This window comes from Callorhinchus milii, unplaced genomic scaffold (assembly GCF_018977255.1).
Source record: "Callorhinchus milii isolate IMCB2004 unplaced genomic scaffold, IMCB_Cmil_1.0 Scaffold10, whole genome shotgun sequence".
NCBI lineage: Eukaryota > Metazoa > Chordata > Chondrichthyes > Chimaeriformes > Callorhinchidae > Callorhinchus > Callorhinchus milii.
In genome coordinates, this window is record NW_024704751.1 from 16533568 (window position 1) to 16559214 (window position 25647).

The window sequence follows — 25647 nt, forward strand, 5'->3', positions numbered from 1 at the left end:
TGTTGGTAAGTTTATCCTACACCAATTTTTACTGAGTAAGCCTGGACTGTGAGAAAATCTTTGTGCTTTTTTGGGGGGGATAAAGATTGGGAGAAATCTATGTGTAAGAGCATGTGCAGACTCGGTATCGTTCATTCGGTAAATAACACAATAATTTACCTGTGGCATAATAGAGATGAAGTTAGTTTTCATCTTAGACTGAATATGAAGTCTGTAGTACATGTTCTTGACCACACAGATTTTTTTTTTGAACACTTGCTTGCAATCTTTGTACTTTTTGTTCAAACTCTAGGGATGGATGGCAACAGAATCCAAAGTAATACACACCGTAACAGATACAATACACGCGCTTCAAACTGTGTAATAAATTTCTGTAATTATCAAACTACAATAAACCTGGAATTACCGGACTCTGGGAACTGGGAACTTGACCCTTGGTGGAGCGGCCAGAAACAGAAATTTTCATTCATGCACATGTGGCTAGATTCCTGCTGGCTCACTCTCCTAACACGCACCACCCTCACTGTGCTCGCTGGCCTTCAGTGGCCGGGCAAATCGACTTTAACTCAGTTTGAATCCCACAAGCAGAAGAGACCTTATTCTTAGAAGGATGGTCATTATCCCTAAAAAAAAACTAGTGAGAGAACCCAGGTTTGATTCCCAAGTGGGGCAAAACCTTAGGTAAATTTCCTTACTCCATATACCTTTGTTAACCTAGCAATGAGTAGGAACCCAGTTGTTAGTTGATTGGCAGATTGCTTTCCTGAGGTGGTAATACCTCTTCCCCCCAAAACATTTGGTCATTCAATCCACGAATGTTTGTGGGACACTGCTGTGCGCAATTGGTTGCCGTGTTTCTCCCACAAAATCAATCAATCAATCAATCAATCCACTTTACAATATATTCTGTGAAGTGCTTTGAGACATCTCAACAGTGTGCTAAGACTCTATATCAAATGCAAAGATTATCATTATTATTATTATTGGCTATCTTCTGCGCATGGGATTCAAACAATTACATTGCCGATACTGGAAATTCCGACGAGCTGGACCAGATCTCCCACAAACACCCCCCCCCCCCATCCCCTCCAGTCCAGCTCATCGGAGGTTTAGCTTATTCACATAATCTAATCTAAAGGTAGCGGAAGATGAAATGAAGTACCTGAACCAAGTCCTCTTTTTCTCGGATCAGATGAAAAAACATAATCATTTTGTTTTGAATGTAAGCCCGGCCCACGGGCTTGTAGAGCAGGCAGTAAGCCTCACATTTATTCCAATTCGTCAAACATTTGACCAGCATGATGATGGAACAGGAGTCCAGCAGAACCCAGACGTGAGTCTCATTGGCAGCGAGTGGCAGGAAAAGCTCAACATTCCCATTTGTGATGTGTGCGACTTGAACTGGAGGAGGGAGGAATAATATCTTGGTCAATCAGGAGTTTAAAAAGTGGGGCAGCAGCAGGTAAATTAATTCTCAGATTAGTTATGGTTAAGAGCGAAGTACTTGTGCTGGTGTGCAGTGCGTTGCGATGCAATTGAGGCCAGTCTCTGATCAGGGCTCCGGTCTCCTTCACAAAATCCCACAACTCCTCCAACGCTTTCTCTCCTTTAGACAGAGTCAGGTCAACAACAGCACCAGTATCATTTAGCTCCAGGTAACCGAGTACAAGCTGTGGACGACATTAACACACAAAGTTTACATCGCCGTTTCCACAATTGATGGGATATCAAAACTATCAGAAAAAAAGTCTGTTACAGAGGCACAGAGCAATCACCTGTCACCAACGAGGCTTTTATCAGGAGTGAGTTGTGCTGTCCCAGATGAATACTGGGACTGGTGACAAAGGCAGCGAAATAGTATTGAAAATTCTGTCATGATCCAATAAACTGAACAGGCTTGATGGGCTGAATAGCCTCCTCCTGTCCCGAGGTTTCTAATGCATTTGAGTTCAATCTCGTACTCAAACAGGAGGCAATGGATTGGGAACCCACCCTACTTCCTCAATCTAATTCCCCAGCCTACACAAATAGGTGTGACATGCGTGTCCAGCAACTGATCTCAGCTGCACCAAGTGAGGGCTGGACCAGGGGCACTGATCAAAATGAAATCTGTACCTTCTTCTCTTCATTGTTGAACAGATTCTGCAGCTTTTGGAATAAAGAGTTTTTCAGATTCAGATATTCCTCCCGGAAGAAAAGCATCAGATTGTCTTTTATGGCAGAAGGGGTGATGCAGCTTCCTGTAAGAGTAACGCTGTTAAATTAACACCCAACAGAAAGAGTGCAGGATAAAAGTCTCACCACCTGCTTCCCACCCATTGCCATTGGGTAACTTACAGTATGCCTTCCCCCTAATGTTAACCCAGTGAAATCCCCTCACAAGTGAGTGGACCAGGGTTCAATTCCCTGGCGGGTGAAACCCTGTAAGTTTCTGTACATCATGCTCCTCTGTCTACCTAGCAGTAAGTAGGAACCCGGGCGTTAGTCAATTGGCAGATTGCTTTCTGGGGGTAATAATCCCTCAGGAAAAAAAAATGTGGTCACCCAATCGATGGCTGTATGTGGGACTCTGCTGTGCACAATTGGCTGCCGTGTTTCGCCCACAAATACAATAGTGAATTGTGAAGCACTTTGAGACAAGTCAATGACGTGATAAGGCGCTATATCAAATATAAGGATTATCAATATTATAAATTAGACACTTATAAACTCCTCCATCCTTGTGTGATTCTGGAACACCACATACAAGAGAATACTCAGAAACGTACAAAACCAGGAGCAAAGTTAGCCCAGGATCTGAATTAAATGTTTAACAATGCATTGGAAGGAAATCAGCTCCAACATTGCACTGGGATCATTCTGGCCACTCAGACAGATGCTCAGTAGCAGACTCTGGCACTGCACGGAATATTCTGACATCTGACATTACATTTGTGGAGTCCTGTAGCTCAGTGGTTAGAGCACTCGCTTTGCAAGTGAGAGACCTAAGTTCAATTCCAGGCAGAGGGCGAAACCTTGGGCAAGTTTCCTTACTCCACACAGAGCCTAATAATAATCCCTCCAAAACAAAAACAATAATAAATTGGTCATTTTCAATCTACGGCTGTTTGTGGGACATTGCTGTCTGCAATTGGCTGCCGCGTTCACGCACAAATATACAGTCAATTCACTTTACAGTGTGTTCTGTGAAGCTCCTCCCGACGTGAAAAGCGCTATATCAATTGCAAGGATTATTATTATTATTCTCTTAGTCAAACATGTGTAAAACTGTTCATTTACCAAAAACTTTCAAAATGTGTCCCTGCCATTAAGACCAAAACAGTACCTTCCATCATCTTTTATGAAATACATTAAAGAGAAACAAATGTTGTGTTAAATGGTTTAACTTGAGGTTCAGTGTCTGTGATGCTCACCTGAAGATGAGGGGTATTTGGGAAGAAACAGCAGCAGGTGTGTCCCAGGAGCATCTGTGTGCAGGTCAAAGGCTGGGCCAGCCAACGACATCTGGTCCAAGAAAGCATCCATCTCCTCCACTTTCATCTCTCTAACATTTAGTGATTTGTTGCGTTGATCGTAAACAAGACCAAGGTTGCCATGGACCAGTGTGACTACTGGTCGATGCCTATCATCAGAGCAGGAATACATTAAATGACACAGTGCCACACACTGAATCACATACTCTTACCCAACCACATAGGTGAACCAAAGCCATTGCCCATTTGACTGATTAGTGCATATGGAATTGTCCTCCAGCACAAACTGCACATTGGAGGGGGGGGCACTCTTATTTTCAAAATAAATTGACAATTTTTTAAAAAAACTCCCAATATTGTTAGATTGAGTTGTCTATCCTATCCAACTGGACATCTTGTTTCTATTTAGGAATATAGGAACAGTAATAGGCCATTCAGCCCCTCAAGCCTGTTCTGCCATTCTATTAGATCATGTCTGATCTCTACCTCAACTCCAATTACCTACCCTTGCCCCATATCCCTTGATCGCTTGATACTCTGACCTAACAAAAATCTATCCCCCTCAGTATTGAAAATTTGAATGGATCCAACATCCACAGCCATTTGGGGGAGAGAGTCCCAGATTTCCACTACCCTTAGTGTGAAAATGTTTCTTAAGAAATGAAACAGTCCATCTGTCCTGATCAGGATCCTACAGACATTCAGCTGAGTCTGGAGACTTTGCTGCATTTACAAATCGCTGTTAAAACAAACAGAAACTGAGCCATGGGGTACCTTGAGGCCACTCACCCATCTCGCTGCCTGGACTTGAGCTGCTGCTTATAGCCTTGATTACCATCAATCACTCGGATAATGTCCATGTTTGAAACCACATCTGAAAGAAGATGTGAGAGAGTTTCCTGACCAACAATCCCCCAAAACGAATTGATCTTCTCATGGCTGTTTGTTGGGCATCGTTGCGTGAAAATTGACTGCAACCTTTGTGTACACACGCACAGTATCTATACTTGACAACAATTACCTTGGAAGCGCTATCAGACGTTTTAAAAGTTATAGACGCTTTAATCAAACACAAGGATTCTTGGTGGATTGCTATTCCGGGGGTAACAATCCCTTACAAAAAAAGAAAATTTGGTCACTCAATCCACGACTGTTTGTGGGACGCTGTTTTGTGCATAATTGGCTGCCGCATTTCACCCGCAAAAATATACAGTCAATTCACTTTACAGTATATTATTGTGAAGCGCTTCGAGACATTTCAAACATGAAAAGGCACTAGATCAAACGCAAGGAATACTAATTATATATAGCATTACATACCAACCGCCAATGCTGCCCCCACCACTAGGTTTAGCTGTGGATAACACTTGTATTCCCGGCCTCTGGAAAGGAGCAGGAAGCACAGCTCTGTGAATGCCACACCACGCACCTCAATCATTCTCTTCAGAAGGTGGAACATGCGTTGCTGATGGTTGTACCAGGAATCCCTTGCTGTCTCCTCAATGTCTCGATCACTGAAATCAAGGTCTCTGGCCACTGTTGTCCACTCATTGGACAGAGTCCCTGACAATCGGAACAGCCATGGATCAGCAGGTGAAGGGGTTTTAAAACCTTCATGATTCCAAATAATTGAGTCCAGATGGTGGTTTGCATGCAGCGGGATGTGGGGAAGGTCGACTGAGTCAGGGTCCAGCACAGTTACTGCACAAAGGTGAAAAATAGTTTATTGTGAATTGCTTACATGTCTCACGCTTACATTCTCTGCCACTTGAACGCTTTCTCACACTCGCTTACTTGCTCTGACAGTGGCCGCTCTTTCAGCCACTACGCACCAAAACTCTGGAACACTCTTCCTCTATCCCTCTGCCCTTGCCCCTTCCTTCCTCATCTTCAGATCGTACCTGAAGACCTTCCTGTTCGACTGTGCCTATGGTCACCTCTCCCCTTCCCCCCCACACTGGCTCGATGTCGTGCTCTGCCACTATCAAGCGCAATGGGACCCTACCCTGTGTGAGGGGCGCTACGTAAATGCAAGTTGTTGTTGTTGAACACACTTGCTAAAATTCGCACACTCACTCGCAGTTTGCTGCTGAGTCATGGTATCGGGGTAGCTGCTCCTCAGCTCTCGGCTGATGTGTGGAAAGCCTCGGGCTGAGCAGAGTGTGAGGAAGGCATTGGCTGCCGTGGGACCGTACCACACCACCATGTCCGTCTTCTGAGCTGCCATCTTTAAAAATGACTTAATATTGTATCGCTCCTGCAGAAGAAAGAGGAAACTGGGAATAATTAATTGTGAGTGTCCAGGAGTGTGGCAATGAGTAGGAATCTCAATCCCCTCCTGTCATATTCTTCACAGAAAGGCACAATCAAATGACTCTATGATCTGGAATGCACTGCCTAAAAGTGCGGTGGAAGCAGATTTAATAGTAGGTTTCGAAAGGGAATTGGATTGGGACTTGAAAAGAAAAAATATACAGGACTGCGAGTAAGAGTGGGGGAGTGGGACTAGTTGGATAACTCTTTCAAAGAAGGTTGTGGGTTCAAGGTATCCGAGGACTTGATCTCACATCCAGGCTGACACTTCAACAATTAAAGGGGGGGAACACTGCATTATCAGACATGTTGTCTTTCAGAAGAGATGTCAAACCGAGATGTTTCTCCTCATATTCTGGTCAACAATTCTCCAGATAAACTGGTCGACATTTGGAAAACAAATCCACATTAAACAAAAGGATGTACCTCCAGGAGGTAGAAATTAACGCACCGTGATAAAGGTGTGCTTCTGGAGTAGCATCTTTGCATTATTAACCGCCTTGGCCCATCTGATACCTAAGGAGAATGAAACAAGTTAAATCACTGGCTGATGAAAAGCTTGACATACATTGAGGGGGACAGCATGGAGTTACCCAGAGTTACAGGCAGGAAGATCTTGTGTCCCTGGAGATGGTGGAAGGTTCGGTATTTCTGGTGTGGTCGCTTCAGAGACACAAGGAGCGCATGCAACAGCTCCCGTTTACACCACTGCATTTTGTCCTCCGGGATTGAGCCACCGCTGAACCTCTCTTGCTGAAGCATCCGAAACAGCTCCTGGTAAAAGTCTCCTCTCTTCTCTCTGATCCAGTGCTCTGCCAGATCCCTCATGTCTGTAGGGAACTCTGGGCAGCAAGTGATTAAGGAAGCAAAGAGCTGCAGGTCCAACTTATTGACATCCAAATCTCCAGCTATTTGGATAGACATCTGTAACAGATTGCCTGATGGAAAGGCAACATTAGCACAATTACTTGGACATCTGCTTATATTGGACGCTATTCCTAATCTAAGATCCCAGATGAGATTCGTGCCCATCTCTCCTCCAGCCCTCCCTCCACACACACACACACACACACACACACACAAGAATGCAAAAATAATATTGTACCTATTTCTTGATCTTGATGCAGTAAATCCAAATAAACCTTTTGGAAGCTTTCAAGGCTAATGCTGGATAAATATTCATTGCTCACTCGCATCAGAGCTTTTGCAACCTCCGCCAGGGTTTGGCCTCCGTGCTTACAGAGGTCTTCCAGCTCCTGCAGCCATCCTTTATTTGTCGGACACCCGGAACTGGTGCAGAGAGTGGGTCCCATCTCCAGCTCTGGCTTCAGCTGCTGTAGTAATGGCCTAATGTCACCTTCACAAAGACATCAAACACAAAAACCTCAACGTTTCGTAAGAACATAAGAATTTGCTGAGCGAAAGGTCCATCCATCATCCAAGTCGCCTTCCATCGTCCTGGCAGTCGCTTGACATGTCTTGTCCCAAACAACGTATTGTATTCTGAGATATTATTTCCTAACAGAAAACTATGTAATTTGTTCTTGAAAGAATTAACACTTTCTGCTTCCACTGTGGGGTCAAGAAGCTGTGGTGTCTGTGTCACCATCGCGGTGAGGGTTGAGGAAGTGGTTGGGAAATCTGAGGGCATTCGCACAGAATCGAAGCGGAACAAAGTGCTTTGTTCAATTTCATTTCATTTCCGAACAAACGCAATGAATGAGAAATATCTCCATCGCCCCCTCCCCCCCCACACCCCTACCCCCACCCCCACCCCCCACACACACACACCTGGGACTACACTCTGTGCCAAACCAGGTCACTCTGCCCCCCATCCCCACCCCACCCAGTGATTCCTTCTGCTTTGCTTCTCGTAACTAACTCCTGGTCTCAGCCTTACCTCCACCTGCTCACACTCCCTCCCTCCCCCCTCCATCCCTCTCTCTATCCCTCTCCTCCCCTTCCCCCCTCCCTCCCTCTCCTCCCCTCCCTACCTCCATCCATCCCTCCCCTCCCTCCCTCTTCTCCCCTCCCTCCCTCCATCCATCCATCCCTCTATCCTCCCTCCCTCTCCTCCCATCCCTCTATCCCTCCCTCCCTCCCTCTCCTCCTCTCCCTACCTCCATCCATCCCTCCCTCCCTCCCTCTTCTCCCCTCCCTCCCTCCTCCCTCCCTCCCTCCATCCATCCATCCATCCCTCTCTCTCCTCCCTCCCTCCCCTCCCATCCCTCTATCCCTCCCTCTCCTCCCTCCATCCATCCCTCTCCTCCATCCCTCCCTCTCTCCTCCCCTCCCTCCCTCCCTCCCTCCCTCTCCCCTCCCCTCTCCCCCCCCCCGGCAGCCACTCACCCTGTGCTGTGTGCAGTTGCTGGAGGCAGCCGATGACTCCGGTCTCCAGGGAGTCCATGAGATCGATCCCCACCGACAGATACCCCGAGTCCATCGATTCCCAATCGCAGTCGTCCCCGTGTGTGAGGGTCAGTTTGGCCCCGAGGCCGCGCCCCCCCGACCCGCTGTCCTCCCGCCCGCACTTGGTCCTCTCTAACCGGACACGCGCCGTCGACATCGCGACCCGAACACCCGCACCACCGCCCCCGACTCCGCTGTCCCGGGAGGTAACGGTCCGCGAGATTGTTCAGGGTCGGGGCGTGGCCTTGGGACTGGGGGGAGGGGCTGGAGGCGGGGCTTGGCACGGGGTGTGTGGGGAGGGTGTGGGGTGGGGGGGGGTGTGTGTGGGGAGGGGGGTTGGGGTGTGGGGGCTGTGTGGGGGGGTGTGTGTGGGGAGGGGCGTTGGGGTGTGTGGGGGATGGTGGGGTGTGTGGGGGAGGGTGGGGTGTGTGTGGGGTGGGGTATGTGTGGGGTGGGGTGTGTGGGGGTGTGTGTGGGGTGGGGTGTGTGGGGATGGTGGGGTGTGTGTGGGGTGGGGTGTGGGTGTGTGGGGTGGGGTGTGTGGGGGGTGTGTGTGGGGTGGGGTGTGTGGGGGGTGTGTGTGGGGTGGGTGTGTGGGGGGTGTGTGTGGGGTGGGGTGTGTGGGGGTGTGTGTGGGGTGGGGTGTGTGGGGATGGTGGGGTGGTGTGGGGTGGGGGTGTGTGGGGGTGGGGTGTGTGTGGGGTGGGGTGTGTGGGGGATGGTGGGGTGTGTGGGGGTGGGTGTGTGGGGGTGGTGGGGTGGTGGGGGTGGGGGTGTGTGGGGGGGGTGGGGTGTGGTGGGGGGGTGTGTGGGGATGGTGGGGTGTGTGGGGGGGTGGTGTGGGTGGGGTGTGTGGGGGTGGTGGGGGATGGTGGGGGGTGGTGGGGGGTGGGGTGTGTGGGGGGGTGGTGGGGTGGTGTGTGTGGGGAGGGGTGTGTGGGGATGGTGGGGTGTGTGTGGGGTGGGGTGTGTGTGGGGAGGGGTGTGTGGGGGATGGTGTGGGGTGTGTGGGGGGGTGAGGGTGTGTGGGGTGGGGTGTGTGTGGGGAGGGGTGTGTGGGGGGGTGGGTGTGTGTGGGGGGGGTGTGTGGTGGGGTGGGGTGTGTGTGGGGAGGGGTGTGTGGGGGATGGTGGGGTGTGTGTGGGGTGGGGTGTGGGGGGGTGGTGGTGTGTGTGGGGGGGTTGGGTGTGTGTGGGGAGGGGTGTGTGGGGGATGGTGGGGTGTGTGTGGGGTGGGGGTGTGTGGGGGGTGGTGGGTGTGTGTGGGGTGGGGTGTGTGTGGGGGATGGGGTGTGTGTGGGGGAGGGTGGGGTGTGTGTGGGGTGGGGTGTGTGTGGGGTGGGGTGTGTGGGGGATGGTGTGGGGTGTTGGGGACAGACAATTTGGCCATAAATGAAAAAAACCATTTGATTTGAGTCACAATTTTTTTTATTGAGGAATCAACCACCTGCAGCTCTCTGCGCTCGACTTTCTGGGCAGGACTCACGCGCTCGGGCCGGCGGACGCTCCCCCTCCGCTGACACTGCACGCACAGCCTGTCTGCCCGCCGGGCAACGCAGTCTCCGTCTCTGCTCCTCACACATCTGTCCCTGACAAAAGTCTGGGGAAGACCACCGTTCTCATCTTGTGATGTGTCTCTCCAGCCCGTCTAGAGGTCCATGGCTTCTTCTTTAACCGACTTGCCAATCGGGCTCACGTATTTCTCTTGAGCATCCATGGCTCTGGAGGGTTACTAAGGAAACACACTCTTGCCGAACAACATGTGTAAAAAAAACATGTGCAGCAACAACTTGCATTTATATACCGCCCATCAGGCAGCGTAGCGTCCCAGAGCGCTTGGCAGTCGAGTACTGTCATCCGCACTAATTGGGAACAGCCTCGCTGTAGATATAAAAACACCGCGGCTTTCAGTTGTGTGTGGATCTCTTTGTCTCACTGTGCTACTCGAGTAAAGTCACAGCCCAGTCACATTGCTCCCTCTGAGAACGGTGTCATCCGTAAATTCCCACATGTATGCGGATGACACACAAGTCTACTTAAGAACATAAGTACATAAGAATTAGGAGCAGGAGTAGGCCATTTGGCCCCTCGAGCCTGTCCTGCCATTCGATAAGATCATGGCTGATCTTCTGACCTAACTCTGATTACCTGCCCTGTCCCCATATCCCCGAATCCCTCTATTTTTTAAAAAATCTATCAGTCTCAGCCTTGAAGATGTTCAAGAACTGAGGATCTACAGCCTTCTGGGGGAGTGAATTCCATAGGTTCACTGCCCTCTGAGTGAAGAAATGTTTCCTCAACTCTGTTCTAAAAGGCTGACCCTTAATTTTAAGACTGTGACCCCTGGTTATAGATACTCCCACCGGGGAAACAGACCCTCAGTGTCTACTTTATCAGCCCTTTAAGAATCTTACATGTTTCAATAAGATCTCCCCTAATTCTTCTGTACTCTAGAGAATACAGCCCCAGTTTATTCCGCCTCTCCTCATAGGTCAGTCCCCTCATCCCAGGAACTAACCGAGTGAATCTACGCTGCACCCCCTCTAGGCCAAGTATGTCCTTTTTTAAATAAGGAGACCAATACTGCACACAATACTCTCGGTGTGGTCTCACCAAGGTCCTATACAGTTGCAGCAAGACTTCCCTGCTCTTATACTCTTCTTTGCCTCCTCCAGCTGTGACTCCAGGTCCCCCGATGTTCTTCTATCAGCTTGTCTAGCAGACATCAGGGCCTGGATGAGTGCGAACTTCCTGCAGCTGAATGTGGGCAAGAGGTAAGACATATTCCTTGGTTCCCATCAACTTCATCACTCCTGCGAATCTGACCTCCTAAACCTCCCCAGTCTCTCCCTCAGACTCACCGAACCAGTGCACAATCTAAGCGTCGGGTTCGACCCCCAACTGTCCTTCCCTCCCGACACCCGGTCCCTGACGAGGACCGCCTTCCTCCACCTCTGCCACGTTGCCCGCCTCCAAGTGTACCTTAACCCAAATGCAACCGAAGGCCTCCTGCATGTGTTTGTCACCTCCTGCTTGGATTACTCAAACGCACTCCTCGCCGGTCTCACAAGCTTCACTATTCAAAAAATCCAGTTCATTCAGAACTCTGCTGCCTGCATACTGACTCGTACCAAATTTCATATCCCCACCTCACCAGTTCTGGCCAGGCTCCACTGGCTCCACATCACCAAACGGATCGACTTCAAGATCTTCACACTCATGTTGAAATCCATTTACTCCCTGACAGCTCCCTACCTCTCCGATCTCCTCACTCCCCAGTCCACCACCCGGTGCCCCCGCTCGACTGGCACTGGCCAACTGCTTGTCCCTTAGGCACTCCGCTCCAATCATTGGAGGTCGCGCATTCTGCCACTATGTCCCGAAACTTTGGAACACTCTCCTTCAATCCCTCTGCCTTGCCTCCTCTCTCTCCCCTTTCCAAGTTTCCTTTTCAACTACCCTGTGTGGAGGGCACTATATAAGTGCAAGTTGTTGTTCTTGTTGCACACATGGACACACTAAAATACCTCCTGACAGCTCAGCCTGACTTCACTTTTAATTCCAAGCCCTAAATGTGGATAAATAGTGTGTGAAGAGTAAAAGTATGTACAAAGATCAAACTGATTGAGCCCTAGACCCAAGGTGCCAAGTTTGATGATAGCTTTAACCATGGGGGGGAGGGGGGCCTCTAATGTAGGGATTATTCCCAATAGAGTTGTACATGGTACATCTCAGAAAGAGGCCATTTGGCCCATCCAGTCTGGCTGTTCAAACTTCAAATACGTCTTATTCAATGCTTAGCTACAAAGCCTTCCACGGTTAAAGAGCTCAGACACCAGTGTCCCAATTCACGTGAAGACTGACCAATTCCCCCTCCCACTGAGCACCACTATCCACGATAGGTAAGAAAGTGGGAGAAATCGAGGACTCGCTGAACTGCTGATCCCAAACAGGTGGTCACAACTGAAGGATACGCTGCGAACTGAAAATCTCCGCCTACTGCTACTGACATCATGGCCTCCAGGCTCTGCTGTTCCTCTTTCCCAAAACAGTAGCCATTCGCTTTGTCCACTGCCCGCATCACATGCTTCATGCTTTCCTTATCCTGTCAGGAAGATCAGTGCAAACTCTGTCGAATGTCATCCAGCACATACACTGCGACCCCTGGCCTTGTAGTGTGAATTCCACAACAATAATAATCCTTGCATTTGATAGAGCGCCTTATCACGTCATTTTGAGACATTTCACAGCGCTTCACAGAATATACTGTAAAGTGAATTGACTGTGTATTTTGTGGCCAAAACAATCCCACCACATGCATCCCGCAAACCTCGCTGCAGTATGTACACCCGTACTCACGCACCCCTCCCCCCGACTGAATTAATTGTTTGATTATATTTTCAGTATTTTACCCTCAGCTGGTGTGAGCTCTCACCTGCACATTTAGGGGTAGAAATGAGACCAGGCCATAATCTTCGATCACCTCCACCAGTTTGCTGTTTAACTGTCTGAAGTTTTTGAAGAAGGGGTCGCTGGCCAAGTGATCCAACAAGTAGGAGAGGTCCAGCACCTCAGTGTAATAATCCAGATTAAAAGCTAAAAAAAAAGTCAAAATAAACCTCATTACCCACTTCACAGGCCATTTCTCTGCTCTTAGTTGAGCAGTGGATGTCTGGTAGGAGGAAATGTGACTTAGACATGAACAACAAGGACATTCTAAAGAAAATCGAATGAACTTTGCTCCTAAATTTCTAAAATTGGAGCAACCAAACACCTGAATGTTTTGTGGATGCCCCATGTTATAACAGAGGAAAATATCCATGTTTGCACTTTCCCACATCCTAATCATAACAGGAGGAATGATGGCAGTTGACACAAAGAACTGTCTCTCCACAACGCCTTTCCTTTACTTATTGGATGTCCCATAGCTTACCCAGCTTCCCAAACTGTTCAATGAGATCCATTTTGGACAGGATATTGATGTGTGGCAGCTCCACATTCAGCATAGTCGCCAGTGATGTGCAGAGTATTGAGATGAACTTCGAAGCATCAGTGCAGTAATGCGAGTCAACCAGGTGAACAGCAGCTAACTAGGGAGCAACATACACAGATGGTTATAGAGTGAGTGACAGAGAGAGATAATAGTAATAATCCTTGCATTTGATGTAGCCCCTTATCGCATTGTTGAGACATCACAAAGTGCATCACAGAATATGTTGTAAAGTGGATTGACGGTGTATTTTGTGGGCGAAACGCAGCAACCAATTGCGAACAGCAGCGACCCCACAAACAGTTGTAGATTGAGTGACCACTTTTTTTTAGGAGAGTGATTATTACTTCCGAAAAGCAATCTGCCAATCACTAACAACCGGGTTCCTACTTTCTGCTAGGTAAATAGAGGCGTGCGGAGTGAGGAAAACTTGCCTAAGGTTTCTCCCCGCCCCGGGAATGAAACCCGGGTCCTCTCACTTGCAGGGCAAGTACTCTAACCACAGGAAGCCACCAATACGCTACAGATGGTAGACAGAGGTCAGAGTCTGGTTACACGGTAACTAATGAGGGACAGAGAGGGAGACAGTAACTGGAGAGTTACTGACAGAGAGAAAGTCTTCAATTATTGTTCAATTATTAGCAGCTGAACATGAACTCACTCTGAAATTCCACTTCGTTAATTGTGCAACCATATTCTTGACCGAGGAATGATGCGTGTAGAGCTCCACCTGACCCGGGCAGTCAAAGAGGAAGTAATGATCTTTATATTGTTCCAGTTTCTCCTGCAGCCAATCGAAGTTTGCCTCCAGGTATTCCATGCAGTAAATCAGACCCCCATTAGGTCCCAATTTCAGATTGTCCATCACATCGTCCAGAGTCACCAACTCAGCAATGTCCACGCTGCACTGATAGGGGATTCTGTCATTGGCCGGGTCCAGGTTCACCACTGCTACCTTGCGGCCCATCTTAGAGAGAAACTCCTGCATCCCCGAGCAGTAAGTGGTCTTCCCTGAGCCTGGTGGGCCGATGACCACCTGGCCAAAGGCCAGGCCAGGAGCCCTGGGCTCCACAGACACCATGACACAACAACGCTAGTAACTCATCGCCAACAGCACAGCACTGACCTGAGGGGCAGAGAGAGAGAGAGAGAGATCAGACGCGTACTCCGGCTCACACTGAACCCCTGGCTACCGGGCCACACCCGGCCCGCGGGCCACACCCGGCCCCCGGCCACACTGAGCCCCGGCCCCGGCCCCTGGGCCACACTGACCCCCCCCGGCCCGCGGGCCACACTGACCCCCCCCCCGGCCCCTGGCCACACTGACCCCCCCCCGGCCCCTGGGCCACACTGACCCCCCCCGGCCCCTGGGCCACACTGACCCCCCCCCCGGCCCTGGGCCACACTGACCCCCCCCCCCCGGCTCCCGGATCACGCTGAGCCCTCGGGCCGCCTGAACCACCACCACCACCACCACCAGCGGCGGCGGCATCAGGAGCTCGAGCCCCCGACCGATCCCCCCTCCCGGACCCCCGGGTAGAGAGAGAGAGAGAGGGAGAGCGCGCGCGTGTGTGTGTGTGTGTGTCTCCCTCTCTGCCGCTTCACGGGCGATCAACACCTACCGGACGGCGCGGCTCCGCCAACCCGCTGTAGGCCCGAGGCTGCCCGGGGCGCACTGAGCATGCGCGGCGCCGCCCCCTCAGCCCCCCCCCCGCCTCCTCCTCCCCTTCTTGTTGTTGTTGTTTGTTTGTTTGTTTGTTCTGTAAAAAGTTAACTGTAATTTCTTCCTTTTTTTTGTGTGTGGTGGTGGGGGTGGGGGGGGGGGGGAGTGGGGTGGGTGGGGGTGGGTGGGCGGGGGTGGGCGGGGAGTGGGCTGGGAGTGGGGGTGGGCGGGGGTGTGGGGGTGGTGGGTGGGCGGGGAGTGGGGTGGTGGGAGTGGGGGTGGGCGGGGAGTGGGGTGGGCGGGGAGTGGGCGGGGGTGGGGGGTGGGCGGGGAGTGGGGTGGTGGGTGGGCGGGGAGTGGGGGTGGTGGGAGTGGGGGTGGTGGGTGGGGTGGGGGGAGTGGGGTGGGCGGGGAGTGGGCTGGGGTGGGGGGTGGCGGGGAGTGGGGGTGGTGGGTGGGCGGGGAGTGGGGGTGGGTGTGGGGTGGTGGGTGGGGTGGGGTGTCAGAGACTTGTGTCAAGACACGTGCGGGACCCGCCCGCCCACCTCCGCCGTGGCTCAAGGCGTCCCCCACCCACACCGGGAAACTCCGGAGAGGTTCTCGGAGGGGAATGTGCGCTCTCTTCTCTCTCTCTCTCTCCCCCCCCCCCGGGGGAGAGGCGTCCTGCTTAGTTAGTTCCGGAAAGTATGAGGCGCAAGGTTGGCAAGAGCCGAGAATCTTGGGGGGGTGGGTGGGGTGGTTAGGGTGGGGGGGGGGGGGAGCGTCGGGAGCAACTTCTGGGAGTCTTAACCAACTCACACCGCGAGGCTTGTCGTCGATATCGCTGTCTGGCCAGCCTTCCCGCTGCTTGTCCAGCCAGGACCACCCGACCCGTTAAAGAGCTTTGGCCTCCAGTGACCGGTCTCTGCCCTTCCACGTCCTGTTGGAAGGGCTGTGCTGTTCATCTGCAGTGCCTTGGGGGTAATTGGTTCAGGCAGCCGCTCTCCCCTCCTCTTGGAGCATCAGGTCCGGGACAACAGACCTCGTGGAGTCCTGTAGCTCAGTGGTTAGAGCACTCGCTTTGCAAGTGAGACACCTGAGTTCAATTCCAGGCAGAGGGCGAAACCTTGGGCAAGTTTCCTTACTCCACACAGAGCCTAATAATAATCCCTCCCAAGCCAAAAGCAATAATAAAAATTGGTCATTTTCAATCTACGACTGTTTGCGGGACATTGCTGTGCGCAATTGGCTGCCGCGTTTGCCCACAAATATAGTCAATTCACTTTACAGTGTGTTCTGTGAAGCGCTTTGGGACGTCCTCCCTAAGTGAAAAGTGCTATATCAAATGCAAGGATTATTATTATTATTAACAGGTGATCACAGGCTGTCCTGTGCTCACAAATGCACTGGAACACTACCGTGTGACGCGGGGTGGGGGCCTATGGTCTGCTTTGGCTTCAGGTGAACACGCCTGAAGGCATCAGAATCAGTTGGGAGCTGTGCATTGACGCGAAGGATCCAGCTATCCCACGGTCCCCCGATAATTAAATAAATACACTATTCCGCAAGTTTATACAAATTGTTTTTTTCATGTACAGCAAAAAATTACACGTCCTTAAACAATCAGTGTTGCTGCCAGTTTACTGTTCTCCAAATAGAAAGAGTGTCATTCAGTCTTAAATAGATATCAGCATTCCGATGAGTAGATGTGTAGTGTCTCCAGGTTGAGCACAAAGCCATCCCAGGGTCAAATTCTGGTCTGTGCAGAGGAACTGTTCTGAAACAGGGCAGGAGTCAGGCCGAGCTAGTGAGAGGTCAAATTAGCAAGGATTCCCACTCCTGATCACTGGACTCCCTCACTCCAGGTGCAGGTACACATCAGGTGGAGAACAGAATCATCGGCATGATGCCCCCATGAACTAATAGAATTCAATCTTCATGGTCAAGACACAGACATGAAAATTTTTTCCAGGGTGCCAGAGGCACTGGTACCCACAGAATGTACCTCCAGTGTATAAAAAAATTAGAAACGTGTTTGGGGGAGAAAGTTGTAACAGAACAATTCCAACAAAAAGAGAAGAATTAACAAATCACAAGAATTAAGATTTTATTTTGAATGACGATTGATCTCTGGTGACGGTGCTGTAGGGCTGGCAGTTTCTCACTACAATGCGACTGAGTGATGTGTGACATGTGAACCCTTTACAAAGGCAACATCCTCTCTGTATTTCATGCTGGTCACCGGCTGCCTCCGAAGCAACGTGTCGCCCTGATCAATACTCTCAGGCTGGTCGTAAATAGTTGAAATTATGTGACTGGTTTCTCTGCGCAGCCTCTTTGCTGGTTGGTATCTCTGGAGTTTTTCTCCGTGGTACCTGTACAACAAACGCAACATTTTCAGTCAAGAATAAGTAAAAGCAGAGTTCTCAGTGAGACAGAATTGTGTGGTACAAGGCTTATCCATTGGGATGGACTCTTTTATTTCAGGAATCAGAGTAGAATAAGGTATATCGAAGAGGGCTAAGAATCCAGCGCCTATAGAGATGTAGCCTCTCCCAGGCACAACATTCAATACATTGACAGTTTGGAGCATTCAAGAACTACTCACATTGTTACAAACATTCTGCCCCTAAATACTCATTCACTGTAATCACCTTGAGTCCCGCTCAGACATTACATACCCCAGTCCACGTTTACACTTTGGATGCTGTCCATCGTTTTCCAAAGCATCAGCCATCCCTGAGCTACTGGAGCCTAGGCCAAGACCCTCTGTCCATCCCTGTTTTTCCATTTCCTTCCTGCCAAAACCCTGGAAAAGAAGGACAGATACTGCAGTGTATGAGTGTCACCGACACAGCCAACTGGTATAAATACTCAGTGTGTGAGACACATTCAGGAACAGTGTACACCCTTACCTTTGTGTATTTTTCAAAGCTCCCAATACGCAAGGTCTGCACAGAGCCAGATTCCAGACCCTCTCTCAAACGCTGCTCCAGCCTCATCTGTACATAATCCCGGGAATCTTTATCCCCTCCACCTGTCAAGAGTTTAAAACATTAACTCAAGTATTTGTGTGAACTGACCACAAAATATGGATGGTGTCCATTGGAATGGAATCTTTCTCAAAAATCAGAGTAGAATATATCATATCAATGAATCCTGCACATTTCCCAGTCTCAACATGTTGACAGTTCAGAAAATTCAAGAGCTACTCACATTGTCACAGAGCACACAGATGGTACTCTAATCTCCCTCCACACACTCTGCTTTTATATAGGGATTATATTGTAATCCCCCAATTCCCTTACAGTTCCGCCTACGTGATCCCTACATAACTGTCACACTCACTGCATCTCCGTTTTGCTAACACAAACTTCATTGATATACAATACAAAAGGATAATTGATGTACCAGTAGTGCATCAGTAACACTCAGCCACACAATGAACAAATCACCTTGAAATGCTGGCAAGGCCTAATATTATTGCATTTGATACAGCGCCTTATCACGAAATTGAGATGCCTCAAAGCACTTCACAGAAATACTGTAAAGTGGATTGACTCGGTATTTTGTGGGCGAAATGCAGCAGCTAGTTTGCGCGCAGCAATCTCTCATATTCAGCTATGAGTAAGTGACCAATTTTATTTGGGGGATTTGTGGACAGGACACTGGGAGAAACTCCCTTCTCTTTTTGAATAGTGTCATGGAACCTTTAACATCCATCTAAACAGGTAGACGGGACCTTGTTTTAAAAGTCTAATCCAAAGGATGGCACCTTCCAAGAATGCAACACTCCCACAGCTCTGCATTGGTGTATCATGTTAGATTAAGTGATTCCAAGTCCCGACATGGGGCTTGAACCCACATCCTTCTGACTCAGAGCGAGAGCACTACCAATGCGCCAGCCTAATATACATGTGGCTAATTCACGGTATTGCTGGGCTGCGCATAATGCTTTCACCGACCCTCACATAATCAGGCCATCTCTTGACATCCCATAACAAAGGGGGAAGGAAGGGTGGCTATTATTGAAAAACAGTCACTAATTCCACCCATTCATGCAGACTCAAATGCAACAGGGACTTCACATGCTCATACCTTTGTCATAGTAAACGCTCATATCCACATCCCAGTCATCCGCAGTTTCCTCATCGAAATCTGAAAGACAGTGACAGACCGTTAGCGTGACGTCACAGAATATAATAATAATAAGGACCCATCACAGAATCCATCCCTCCCTTGAGGTCTGAAAAGCCCTACCTCCTTCTTCCTGCTGCCAATATTGTGCGTCAGTATAAAATACCAAGCCAGATCCTCCCTTCTCCCACTTGAGTTCAATCTCTTCTTCAAACAAGCGCTCCTTTGTGCGTTCTTGCGTTGTGACATCCTCGTGCAACGCCTCATGCCTCTCCCACTCCTCGCACGAATCTTCGTCCTGTTGCACCAGTGAACACAATACAAGAGAATCAAACAGCAAGTCAGTGGGATGAACAAAAGATTTTGGAAAGACCTCCATCCCCTCTGTCTGAATATCATTCCAAATTCCAGAGCACAGAGGTTCCTTCACTCCAATGTCTAGATCAAGTCCCATGGTGTGTATGTAGAATCATAGAATGTTCAAAGCACAAGACACAATTCAGCTTCTCATATCTGTGCTACTGCTCGTTCCCCAACTAGTGATATCTACTCTAATCTCTCACCAAACCCCCATGTTCTACACCTCATTATATCTCTGATCCTCTCCTATCCCCCTCTGCTCAGCTGACAGGCTTACTGCATGTCCCTGCCCCTTCACACCACCACCGTTGGCCGAACTTTCAGCTTCTACGCCACTATTCTATATGGAACTTGCACCCTCTCTTTCTGTTTTTAATTTCGCCTTGACACCTACCTCTTCGACAGTGCCTATGGCTACCTCCACCTTCCCCCTTGCTCAGCGTCCAACCCCATTTTGTAAAGCTCTCCCGAGACATTAATCTACTTGAAGGGCACTGTTTAAATGCAAGTTATTGTTGTAGTCTGTTTGGTAACATTGCCAAAGTTGGTTTCCTCCCCTTTACTTGGTGTCATCCAGAGGTAGAGCGCTGCTCAATCACACTGTCAAAAGCTTACATTGTCCGAATGAGGTTCAGCTCCTTTTTCCTCTTCCTGCTCTATGCTATCTGGTAAATGGCCATTTTCCACCTCTTCCCGCTTGTCATTGTGCCAGAGTGGGAAAAATGATGTACTCCTCCCCGAGATCTCTTCTCCTGTAGCTGTGTAAATAGATTCCTCTTGTTCCAGCAGTTCTGAGGTCTCATACTGGAATGGTACATTACCATAACGTCTGTTGGAGCTAGTTTTAGGGAATTTTAAGTCCAGTTTTGTGATGATGCGAGGTGGCAGCCTGCAGGCCTGGATCAGCTCTAGGAAAACTCTCACTGGTGTTCCCACATTCCCATTGGGCATCAGAGCAGGAGGATTCAACTCTGGCAGTCTGGACAAATCGTGTTGTGTGAAGATCTCGCTCTGAGCCTTCTTATTCTGCAACTCCAGTTTAGTTTTGTAGGGGAAGAGGTTCAAATCTATTTTGAATGAAAAATGTTTTTAGAAGTGTATTCAAAGAGAAACAACTTAAAATTCCATACAACAGAGATGTAACAACTGCAATAGGAAACACCATTCTTCCCAATGCAATACACTCAACCCAACTAAAAGTTGGGTTTTGCTCAAAGATAGCAATCAAATTATACACCAGCCGCTGCCCGGTCACAACTGTCACTGTAACTATCTAAATATTTTTCTTCTTCAGCCGGGTGTTCAACACACGTGGAAACCCATCACCATGCTTAAGAGTATCTTGCAGGATTAACAAGAATCCCTGGGGAGAAACCAGTCTGCCTTTCCATGTCCTGCGGATAAGCCAGGCTGACCTGGGCTGTCGTTTGCAGTGCTCTGGGGATCTCCCTGGCTCAGGAACTGGACTGTTGAGATCACCACAGAAGATTCTGTTGCTAAACATGTCACCCTGGAGACAGTTCTGTTCCAAGGAGACTCCGCTTACCTCCCCACCAAGGAGGATACTCACTAAATGGTCATTTGACATCGGGCAAACACTGGTTTGAGCCCTAACTAGGTGGATGGGTACCACAAACTCTCTGCGAGCTTCCCGGTAGACAACACAGCTCACCATGAAATAATAATAATAATAATCCTTGCTTTTCATACAGCGCTTTTCACGGCTTCTCGACGTCCCGAAGCGCTTCACAGAATATACTGTAAAGTGAATTGACCGTATATTTGTGGGCAAAACGCGGCAGCCAATTGCGCACAGCAGCGTCCCCACAAACAGTCGTGGATTGAAAATGACCAATTTATTATTGTTTTGTTTTGGAGGGATTATTATGAGGCTCTGTGTGGAGTAAGGAAACTTGCCCAAGGTTTCGCCCTCTGCCTGGGATTGAACTCAGGTCTCTCGCTCGCAAAGCGAGAGCTCTAACCACTGAGCCACAGAGACTCCGTGTCACCGTCTTCGTGACCACAGCTCAGGGACACAACCCTTTCAACAACAACAACAAGATTACTTTTTGTACAGAGCCTTTCACGTCGGGAGGACGTCCCGAGGCGCTTTCCCACTGAACGACGGCTCCCGGCCGCCAGCGGCGGGGGTACAGCTTGAGGGAGCAGCAGCGGTTCGCCCCTCTGCTGCCGCACAAGCAACAACAACAACAACAACAAGATTCCATTTATAAAGCGCCTTTCACGTCAGGAGGACGTCCCGAGGCGCTGCACAGTTGGGTCAGCAGGGGGGGAAATGGTCAGGGTGAGGGGAGGGAAGGGAGGGGGCGAGGAGGGGGGAAATGGTGAGGGTAAGGGGAGGGAAGGGGCGAGGAGGGGGAAATGATCAGGGTGAGGGGAGGGAGGGAGCGAGGAGGGGGGAAATGGTCAGGGTGAGGGGAGGGAGGGAGGGAGCGAGGAGGGGGAAATGGTCAGGGTGAGGGGAGGGAAGGGAGGGGGCGAGGAGGGGGAAATGGTCAGGGGGAGGGGAGGGAAGGGAGGGGGCGAGGAGGGGGAAGAGAGTCGAGAGGGGAGCTGAAGGCTGAAGGTCAAAGAGAAAGGCTGAAGCGATGAATTCCGCGGCTTTTTTTAAAAAAAAATCGACGTTACCCGCCGCCTCTGCCGCTCTCACCCTCCGAACCAGGCAACGACTCCGCAGCCAGGACCCGGCCCGGTCCACCCACTGGCGGCCGCTGTACATGTCGATGAAGGCCGAGGCCCTGTGGGCGGGGAGGCTGACCACACAGCAGCAGCAGCAGGAGGAGGAGGCCGCCGCCGCCTGAGCCCGGGACCGGGTCCGCCCCGGGGCCTGGGGTTGCGGTCGGTGCCGATAGTGGAAACACGCGAAGCCGCCGCTCTCTGTGAACTGCGAGAAGTAATTCCTGAGGTCGGCGGAGCGCAGGGCGCGCGGGATGTCACAGACCGCCAGACAGACGCAGCCTCTCGCCGCCATCTTTGATCCTGGCGGAGCGCTGGCGGCACATGCGCACAGCTCGCCCGGCGGGGGCGGAAGGGGAGGGGTTGAACGGTACCATCTTTGATCCTGGCAAACAGGGCCGAATTGGCAACTTGTCTCTCGATCGCTGGGGGTGTACGTTAGTTTCTCTTTCCCGGCAGCGTCGTGAGACCCTTTGAACTCAAGGTCCGAAAACTTTGCACCTTGGAGTATTGGACAACATTTTTGAAAAAAAAAACTACACGATGTAAAATACTTGACATAAAATACCAGCGATGCCCGAGAGGGGAATTGCAGTGCTGGGGGAGCGGCTATGCTGTCAGTGGTGCCAACCTTCAGATGAGACATGGGGGGGGTGGGGGTCGGGGTCGGAGAGGGTCGAGGGCAGCGGGGGATGAAGATGACCGAAGGCGCGGTCTTCAAGGAGGCACGGCGGGAGGGGAAGAGGCGGAGGGACTGCGGGATGAAGGTCCAGCGGGCAGGGGCGGAGTGGGCAGAATAATAATAATAATAATAATAATCCTTGCATTTGATATAGCGCTTTTCACGTCGGGAGGACGTCCCAAAGCGCTTCACAGAACACACTGTAAAGTGAATTGACTGTATATTTGTGGGCAAACGCGGCAGCCAATTGCGCACAGCAATGTCCCACAAACAGTCGTAGATTGAAAATGACCAATTTATTATTGTTTTGGGTTTTGGAGGGATTATTATTAGGCTCTGTGTGGAGTAAAGAAACTTGCCCAAGGTTTCGCCCTGACCTGGAATTGAACTCAGGTCTCTCACTTGCAAAGCGAGTGCTCTAACCACTGAGCCACAGGACTCCAGAAGGCCCGCCCGTCAATGGTGGGGCGATCGAGGCGGGGGGATGGAGGCGGGGGATGTGTCGCAGGATGGAGCCCGCCGAGCAGAGGTTGGAAGTGGGTCAGGAGGTCGCGGTGGTAGGGGGAGCAAAGCCATGGAGGCTTGGAAGGCGAGGACCAGGATCTTGAGCTGTATCCTGTGTGTGGTGGGAAAGCCAGTGGAGTCGGGACTTGTACAAGGTTAGCTCTCATCCAGCGCTTTGGGATGTCTTCCCGACATGAAAGGCGCTCTATAAGGGTAATTTTGTTGTTGACGTCTGACTTACAAACACAGTCACTATGCTTTGTAGTAACTCCTGCAAAATCCCTTAAGGTATTTTGATAACTTCATAAGCTACTATATCTAATGCAAGTATTTTTTAATAAAAAAATAAAATGTGTAGTTTGATACAGCAATGTTGTATTTGGTTGCAGAATCATTGCTGCTTGGAGAGGGAGAGCGGCCGAGGTGGCCGGTGTTGATTTTTAAAGTCTCTGAATTCATTGCAATGGTTTATTTAAATTCCTTACTCAGTAATACCCAACATATGCAAAATACTTTTATTTATGATAAAAAATAAATTAATACAAAACAAATTGTTCACAAAATGGAGGAGGTAAAATCACAGAGGAAAAGGAGTAGATGAGAGAAGCAGCAGTACCCTAGCTGTTGATCTCACTCCCACCCCCGTTCTTCATTGCTTGGTGTAAAACATCTGGATGAGCAGCTGGTTTATTTCAGTGCTCCCAATCACAGGCCTGAAAAAGAGCTCAGTGACAACACCAGCGCTGATGGTTCTCAGTGCAGATACAGTGAGTAAGATAGGGGCTAAGCGGCTTGTATCCTTAGGTTGGAGGGGTACTAGGACCTCATGGAGCACTCGCTGGGCTTCCCTTTGCAGGCTCTGGACGTATAGAGTAGCTTGTAGTCCTGGCAGGTCTGGAAAGTACATTAATATAAGAATAATTATCCTGCATTTTAATAATAATAATCCTCGCATTTGATATAGCACCTTATCACAATCTTGAGACGTTTCACAGCACTTCACAGATTATACTAGAAAGTGAATTGATTGTATATTTTGTGGGCGAAACATACTCTTTTACACAGTCTTTATATGTTGAAAGTGTCAAAGTGCTTCACAGGTAATTGCTTTCTACTGCATATTTGTAGGCAAATAGAGACTTTACCAATCAAAGATAATATACAATAATCCTTGCATTTGATAATGCACTTAAATAATAATAATAACAATTGTATTTGATATAGCACCTTATGTCTTCGAGACGTCTCAAAGCGTTTCACAGAATATACTGTAAAGTGAATTGACTGGATATTTCGTGGGTGAAACGCGGCAGCCAATTGCGCACAGCAGTGGCCCAACATCATATCTTTGAAAAGTCTGTATAATTACTCTGTATTTTGTAGGTGAATACCACAGCAAATTTGCACACAGCGTGACTGGAGTGAATGACCGATTGTATTTGAGGGCTTGTTGGCTAGGACACTGGAAGAAACTCACTTCCCCTTTTTTGAATAGAATCATGGATCTTTATTGCCCATCAAAAAACAGAGAAATGGGACTGAGGTTTAACATCTCATCCGAAAGATGGCTCCTCAATTTAAGTGGAGGAACAAGCACCAGCACCACAAGGGCCAGATGACCTCTTTCTGCAAGTTCTTTAAATCTGTATCAAGGTCTGCAGGCCCTGCATGCATAGGCAGCACCAGAATAAACACCAGTACTCACCAGCACTGAAGAGAACAGCTCCCTTCAGGTAAGCAAACTCCTTGGGTGTTAGGTCCAAATCCCAGAACTTGTTCAGGCACAGTTTTATTCTCTGCACATCAGCTATGGAAGGTTGTGTACTCTCAGCTCCCACCACACCAGGTAGCTCTTTTCCATTCAATAGGAGTCTTTTGAGCAAACTTTGCACTGGGATCTCAACTACCTCAAAATTCACTCCCTCCTGAGCCAATCCCAGCAGGAAGAGAGGGGCCCAGCATGACCCAGGAGCAACAGCTGGTCCTCTTTGGGTAGATGTGGAATGAAGGGAGATTCTGCATGAAACTGACCGTCTTCACGAGTACCTCAATGACTGTGGGACAGGTGATGTGGGGAGTCTTCAGACACACCGTCCTCTTGATTTGACAGTACAGCTGTGATGAGAGAACTGGGAGTGTGGCTTGACAACAGCCTGCTGGCTGAGGATATTATAGAGGATTGCATTCCGTCCATACCTAGAGGCACAGTGGCACTTATCAAGCAACATGTTGACACAAGCCATGATCCGACCCTTAACTTCTCAAAATCCAGAAGCTCATCAGTGGCCCGACGGATTACTTAAAATCTGATTTTTTTAAAACTTGAAATAAAAACTACTAAGCACTTTGTTTCCAAGTCCAGGGTAATTGTATTGTACTGCACCCTACCATCCCTCAGCATAGAATCCTAACCACACACTGTTTCCACAGTATTTTATACA

At 49.5% G+C, this 25647-nt stretch overlaps 3 protein-coding genes across 3 annotated transcripts; all 3 read right to left on the minus strand.

The window, feature by feature from the left end:
• Positions 1–9604: 9604 nt before the first annotated feature.
• On the minus strand, positions 9605–14861 carry gpn2 (GPN-loop GTPase 2). Its single transcript, XM_042338874.1, has 6 exons — positions 14807–14861; positions 13846–14310; positions 13128–13284; positions 12630–12790; positions 12169–12299; positions 9605–9915 (listed from the first exon to the last, which is right to left on the minus strand). Exons 2-6 carry the CDS (start codon positions 14263–14265, stop codon positions 9843–9845), a joined length of 942 nt encoding a protein of 313 aa, XP_042194808.1. The 5' UTR covers positions 14266–14310; positions 14807–14861; the 3' UTR covers positions 9605–9842.
• Positions 14862–16916: 2055 nt separating this feature from the next.
• LOC103179572 (G patch domain containing 3) lies at positions 16917–22322 on the minus strand. Its single transcript, XM_007894936.2, has 7 exons — positions 21973–22322; positions 19939–20390; positions 19087–19261; positions 18925–18984; positions 17742–17863; positions 17508–17635; positions 16917–17201 (listed from the first exon to the last, which is right to left on the minus strand). Exons 1-7 carry the CDS (start codon positions 22313–22315, stop codon positions 16991–16993), a joined length of 1491 nt encoding a protein of 496 aa, XP_007893127.2. The 5' UTR covers positions 22316–22322; the 3' UTR covers positions 16917–16990.
• Positions 22323–23611: 1289 nt separating this feature from the next.
• Positions 23612–25496, minus strand: nr0b2a (nuclear receptor subfamily 0, group B, member 2a). Its single transcript, XM_007894937.2, is given in 5 exon segments — positions 23612–24100; positions 24912–25172; positions 25175–25204; positions 25207–25317; positions 25320–25496. Coding segments are annotated over 5 exon segments (777 nt in total). The 5' UTR covers positions 25450–25496; the 3' UTR covers positions 23612–23855.
• Positions 25497–25647: the final 151 nt, after the last annotated feature.

Coding starts and splice junctions, on each gene's coding strand:
- LOC103179572 (XM_007894936.2), bottom strand. CDS start 22,315: ATGGCGGCGAGAGGCTGCGTCTGTCTGGCGGTCTGTGACATCCCGCGC. Junction 18,985..19,086: donor TTGGCAGCAGGAAGAAGGAG/GTAGGGCTTTTC, acceptor ACTGTCTTTCAG/ATTTCGATGAGGAAACTGCG. Junction 17,636..17,741: donor GCTTTGAAAAATACACAAAG/GTAAGGGTGTAC, acceptor CTTCTTTTCCAG/GGTTTTGGCAGGAAGGAAAT.
- gpn2 (XM_042338874.1), bottom strand. CDS start 14,265: ATGGTGTCTGTGGAGCCCAGGGCTCCTGGCCTGGCCTTTGGCCAGGTG. Junction 13,285..13,845: donor TAACGAAGTGGAATTTCAGA/GTGAGTTCATGT, acceptor GTTGCTCCCTAG/TTAGCTGCTGTTCACCTGGT. Junction 12,791..13,127: donor TGAACAGTTTGGGAAGCTGG/GTAAGCTATGGG, acceptor CTTTTTTTTTAG/CTTTTAATCTGGATTATTAC.